The following is a 6,334-nucleotide window of genomic DNA, read 5'->3' on the forward strand; positions in this document are numbered from 1 at the left end:
GAACTCATATAGAGGTCTGGCTACAAGACTAAGATCCAAATCCCTGCAGCGCTGCAGGGGACCTGGATCTTCCTCTCTGGCAGCCAGTGAATATCTGTGCATCGCACAGATATTCACTGGCTGCCAGAGAGGAAGATCCAGTGAATCTGTGCGATGCACGCAACCTCCGCAGAGCACTGGCGTGACATGACCTTCCGGTTGTTGTGGAAATCAAACGTTGTGCTGACCACCAGACTTCTTTGAATGCATAAAAGTTTATTCCGGATACAAGCAGCTGCAGGGAGATCTGCACAAAAGTAGGCAAATCTAACAGCTTTACATTTTTACACACTTTATATACATTGAAAACAAAAGAAATAAGTAAACTCCTACAAAAGGGCTGGCACACTTGTAATATCTCTGGGTTTACCATAAAAGGCAAAAGCCTAACCTACATATCATTAATATGTATGATATGGGTGGGGTTTCAGTTAATTAAAGCAGACATACTGTGCCCTGAAGTTGACCCTGAGCCTACACTTATGGTCCAGTTTCTCACCAGCTGTGTAATTTGACCTATGCCCTCTACCATACATATCCTGTTCCTTACAGAACAATACTACCTCCCAGTGCATCAGACTCTTATCACCAAATAGCAGAAACAGTTAACCTCTTCCTACCCACTCTCCACATCCTAAGATTCCACAGTCCCCCCTTTCATGCTTTAAAGATTCCATGAAGCATGACTCTTAGGCATTCACCCATTGTGTTTAATACATTTGTGGGCAGCCAAATCTTGGTCAGCGTCATACACAGATAATAAACGTGTAAATTCTTGGTTTGTAATTTCTTGATTATTCTTGGTTTTGATATTAGAATCTCCATTAGCACTAGGGGGACATTCATGAATGGTCTTATCAATTAGAACAGGATAATGGGCAATAGACGAGGTAGCAGAATTCCAACATTTAAGGAGTAAAAGTTTCAACACTGTTATGGAGGCAAATATGGTTGTGAGGAACAAAGCCCCTATAATCAAACCATAGAAAATTTTTGATCCTAACGCCCCAAACCAACTACTTATTCCCCAATCCCCAGAAGAAATTTTCAGGGAACTTTGCATTTCAAGTACTTCTTTCCTAATCTCACTAACCGCTAGAGTAACATTTTTAGAGACGTCTGGAACATAAGTGCAACATTCAGAGCCCACTAATGAGCACACGCCCCCTTTAATTGCTAAAATAAAATCAAGAGCCATACGATTTTGTAAGGCAACTAATCGTAGGGCTTGCATTTCTGCTGTAATGCTTGTGAGAGCGTTTTCTGTTTGATTGGCCACAGTTTCTAACATGATGGTTAAAGCTCTAATTCTTCCCCAATTATCATAGACACCAGTGGAAGGAATTATTATATTTATAAAATTGTCCCAGCTACCCATAATCTCTGAGAAGGTGGGTCCATTTTTATGGTGCCTTTTAGATCTATGAAGCCCAAATGTAACTGTTGGTCTTTCTTTAGTATGTCTTATTGCAGGGAGTATGTAGGCCAAATAACATGATCCTTGCCAATTCTCAGGTAATCTAGGATACGCATAATTCCCACACACCCAATAAGACCCATTTAATGTCACATAAATATGTGCTTTATTACAACTTACCCATACCCAAACATCTTCTTCCCATGTAATGTTAACTAGATGTACAATGACACCTGATTCCTGCATTGTAGGGGGACTTGAACAATTACATGTAAGAGTCTTATGACACTTACTAGTTCCTACAAAAATACCTCCCTCAACATTTGTTCGTTCTAAACATAAACCCCCAATGGTCTGAACTACTGTTATTCTTGGTGCATTTGTTTCAAGTCTCTTTGAAGAATTATAGGGCCGAACATATCCTGTCCATGCACTCAGTTTAGTTTTATGACATCCAAGACCTATTAGAAAGGGAGGATAAAGAGTTTTAGGGGGACCTGGGAGTTGAACTTGAGTCTTATTTCTAAATTGTACCATTTCATTAATACAATACTCAGTACTATTGAATGGGTATGGTATAAAAGGTACACCTGTGTCTGAACTATGAGGCATGTGAATACAAACATAACATGGAGAATCTTGTACATTCTCAACATAACTGTTAGTAAGAGGTATATAAGAGTTCTGTTCATAACATTGCAATAGAATAATAAAAGATAGAAATACGAAAAAAGAAAACATTTGTATAATTAGAATTTTTTTTTTTTTTTTTTTTTTTTTTAGTACTTATTAATTATACTATCTAAATCTAAATAAACAACATAACACAGAATAAACAAAAATTAAGCTATACGTATTTGATATATAAAATTAATAAGAAACTATCAGTCTTTTAAATCTTTTGGAGGGGAAGCAATCTTGCAATGGGTGATATGGATCCAGGAAACAAGTTCAGAAATTTTAACTGCAGTCTGTGTGGTAAGTAAAACTTGGTAGGGTCCTTTCCACCGTGGTTGGAGAGCGTTCTTTCTTTGAAAACTTTTAACCAGGACCCAGTCTCCAGGTTCTATATGGTGCAGTTTTTCTTCAGATGGTGTTGGCTGTACAGCTTTGACCTGTGAGTGATGAGACTGCAATGTTTTCATTAGTAACATGCAATATTTTTGTACAGTTTCATCTGCTAAAACCTGGTCTTTAATTAAGAGTTCTTTGTTTATCCCCATGCTCATTGGTCTCCCCATTATAATTTCACAAGGTGAAAGCTTGTGTTTCCTAGCTGGAGTTGCTCTCATAGACATCAGAGCTAGAGGAAGAGCATCTGGCCATTTCAATCCTGTTTGAGCTATAATTTTTCCAAGCTTAGTTTTAAGAATTCCATTGGCTCTTTCCACAGCACCTCCTGATTGTGGGTGATGGGAACAATGTAGGTGATATGTTATCCCCAATGCTTTCGTAACTTCCTGGACAATCTGTCCTGTAAAGTGAGTACCTCTATCACTATTAATAGAATGAGGTAAACCATATCGAGGAAAAAATTCCTGTAGTAATTTTTTTGCTACTGTGCGAGCATCTGCATGCGCACAGGGGTATCCTTCAATCCAGCCGGAGAAGGTACAAAGAATTACCAATACATATCTGTATTGCAAACATTTAGGTAATTCTATAAAATCCATTTGTAAATTAACAAATGGTCCCCATGGTGGTGGGTGATGACCTGTCCTTGTCTGTTTCACTTTCTTTCCTACATTGAATTGCTGACATATTAAACAGGTGGAGCAGTAGTGTTGTGCTATAGTATTTACACCTGGAGCATACCATTGTTTGGTAATCAAATCAATTATCCCCCCTTTGTTCACATGTGCCACTCCATGATACATGCGAACAAAATAAGGTAACAATGCAGAAGGAAGAACTGGTAAGGCATTAGGGCCATACCACATGCCTGAGGAATCTGAGGTGCATCCCTCATTAGACCAAGAGGTATGTTCCTCTGGTGGGGCAGCTTTATAGAACGAAAGAAGGTCTATAGGAGGTACAATATCCTCCTGAATTTGAACTTGCAGCACTTGTATAGTGGGAACAGTGAAGGTGGCTGCTTGCTTTGCAGTAGTATCTGCAAACGAATTACCTTTGGAAACATAGTCTGCCTTTTGTATGGGCAGAACATTTAATTATAGCTACTTCTTTGGGAAGCATTAGGGCTTGTAACAATTCATGCACATACTTGGCATTTAGAATAGGGGTACCTGCTGATGTGAGGAAACCTCTAATTTTCCAAAGCCCTCCAAAATCATGTACGACCCCAAAAGCATACCTGGAATCTGTATAAATATTGGCCGTTACACCTGCTGCTATAATACATGCTCGTGTTAGTGCAATTAATTCAGCTACCTGTGCTGAATGTACATGAGGAAGTGAAGAAGCTTCCAATATATCAGTAAGGGTAACTACTGAATAGCCTGCACAAAGGTTACCTTTGTCATCTCGAGAACATGAGCCATCTACAAATATTTCAAAGTGGGGATTTAGAAGTGGATTATCATATAAGAATGGTCGAAGTGTGATTTCTTGTTGTACCACTGCTTCACACTCATGTTCCTCACCTTCCGACAGATATGGAAGGAGTGAAGCTGGATTGAGAGGTGGACAACGCTTAATGATAACATTAGGAGAAGAGGTCAAAATAATTTCATATTTTGTCATTCTGGCATTAGAAATTTGAGTAGCTCCCTTTAGAAGTAGCGTAGACACAGCATGAGGCACAAACACATATAGTGTACTACCTAGACACATAGATTGAGCATGATCTACCATAAAAGCTGTGGCAGCTACCGCTCGTAGACAACTAGGGAAACTTTGAGCCACTGAATCAAGGGCAGTACTGAAATAAGCAACAGGGCGTTTAGAAGTGCCATGATCTTGTGTAAGAACTCCTGTGGCAAATCCTCCTTTCTCATGACAATACAAAGTAAACGGTTTATTAAAGTTAGGTAAACCAAGGGCAGGAGCCTGTATTAATGCCTGTTTTAATTGCTTAAAAGAGATCTCACAATCTGATGACCAAGGAATGGGTTCAGAGACACCCTTTCTCGTGAGGGCTACAAGAGGCGCAGCTATTAATGCAAAATCTAATATCCATTGTCGACAGTATCCAGCCATGCCAAGAAATGCACGGACTCCAGAGACAGTAGTGGGTCTTTTAGCTTCGAGTATAGGCTGAATTCTATCAGATGTTAAAGACCGCTGTCCATGTGACAACTGATGCCCCAAATATGTTAGTTTCAGAACAAAACTGTAACTTTGATTTGTTAACCTTATGTCCTTTTTGATATAAGGCCTGTAAAACAGTGACAGTATCAGTGCAACAAGCATCTTTTGAAGAAGAGGCTATTAGCAAATCATCTATGTATTGAATTAAAACTGATCCACCATTTAACTTTAAATCAGAAAGATCTTTTTTCAAAATTTGGGAAAACAAAGTTGGGCTTTCAGTATATCCTTGTGGTATGCGAGTCCAAGTGTATTGTTGTCCATTATAAGTGAATGCAAACAAATACTGGCTGTTTTTATGTAAAGGAATACTAAAAAATGCAGAACTTAAATCTATCACTGAGAAGTGAGTAGATTCTGGGGGCAAAGAAGAAAGGATTGTAATAGGATTTGGAACCACTGGAAAACAAGGTACCACAATTGAATTAATGGCTCTTAAATCTTGCACGAATCTGTATTTTACCGGGCCTGTTACAGAATGCTTTTTAATTGGTAAAATTGGAGTATTACAAGGACTTCTGGTAGGAATTATGATACCCTGTTTGAGCAAACTGTCTATCACAGGGGCAATACCTTCCTCTGCCTCTTTATTTAAAGGATATTGTGCTTTTCGAGGCAGAATAGCATTAGGCTTCAAAGTAATTTGTACTGGTTCTGCTGACAAAATTAAACCTGGTTCTGTAGATTCTCCTGCCCATAAGGAGTTAGGGAGTGTTTGCAGGATATTCTGAAATTCCTGAGAAAGATATGCTTCTACTTGATTATTCAATCCTGCTTCCTCTTTATCTAGAACTCTTTCTGCCAGGTTCAAATTATGTGCAGGGACCTCCAGAAAGACTCCTTGTGGAGTGCAGTACAGTGTACAACCTAATTTACACAAAAGGTCTTTTCCTAGTAGGTTAACAGGACAAGTAGGACTTAGGAGAAAAGCATGCCGTTCTGTAAGAGGACCTAGAGAAATGGTCTGCGGTTCTGACACTGGGTGAGGTATAATATTATTGCCTACACCTCTCACTCCCACAGGGGCTTCATTACTTTTCTGAATATGTTTAGAATCTGCAACAGAAATACATGATCTGCTAGCACCAGTATCTATCAAAAATTATGTGGTTCTACCATTTACCTTACAAGTTATCCAGGGTCCTTGTGAATCAGTTGGTAGTATTGGGGCACAAACTATGGATTCCTCACTGTCCTATTGGGAATTGTAATGATTTGGATTGTATGTCTGGATATTTGAGTTAGGGGATGTGTACGCATTTTTATCTTGTTCCCCTGAGTATTCCAGTGAGAGACCATTTCTTAAACCCTGTTTCCTGTTACCATTGTTGAAACGTGGACACTCTCTTTTATAATGTCCACTTCTCCCACATTTAAAACAAACATCTGTCTGATTTCTTTGTCCTCTTTGTGTATTATATGATTGATGGAACCGTGTTCCATTTCCTGCTTTGTTAGTGGAGAAAAATACAGTTTGTGCTGCCATTAAGTTGTCTATCTGACTACTCTTTTTCCCTTCTTTTTGTCTAGAACAATGTTCTGCTATGGGAATTAATTCAGAATATCCTGCCGACTACGCCAAAAACTGTTGTGGAAATCAAACGTTGT

The 6,334-nt window shown here is 38.9% G+C and overlaps 1 protein-coding gene across 1 annotated transcript; it reads right to left on the reverse strand.

The window, feature by feature from the left end:
• Positions 1-235: 235 nt before the first annotated feature.
• Positions 236-3,129, reverse strand: LOC128497298 (uncharacterized). Its single transcript, XM_053467285.1, has one exon. The coding sequence runs from the start codon at positions 3,127-3,129 to the stop codon at positions 2,341-2,343; it is 789 nt and encodes a 262-aa protein (XP_053323260.1). The 3' UTR covers positions 236-2,340.
• Between the last annotated feature and the right edge of the window lie 3,205 nt (positions 3,130-6,334).

The sequence above is a fragment of the Spea bombifrons genome, chromosome 5, assembly GCF_027358695.1.
Source record: "Spea bombifrons isolate aSpeBom1 chromosome 5, aSpeBom1.2.pri, whole genome shotgun sequence".
NCBI classification, from domain to species: domain Eukaryota; kingdom Metazoa; phylum Chordata; class Amphibia; order Anura; family Pelobatidae; genus Spea; species Spea bombifrons.

Coding starts and splice junctions, on each gene's coding strand:
- LOC128497298 (XM_053467285.1), bottom strand. CDS start 3,129: ATGGATTTTATAGAATTACCTAAATGTTTGCAATACAGATATGTATTG.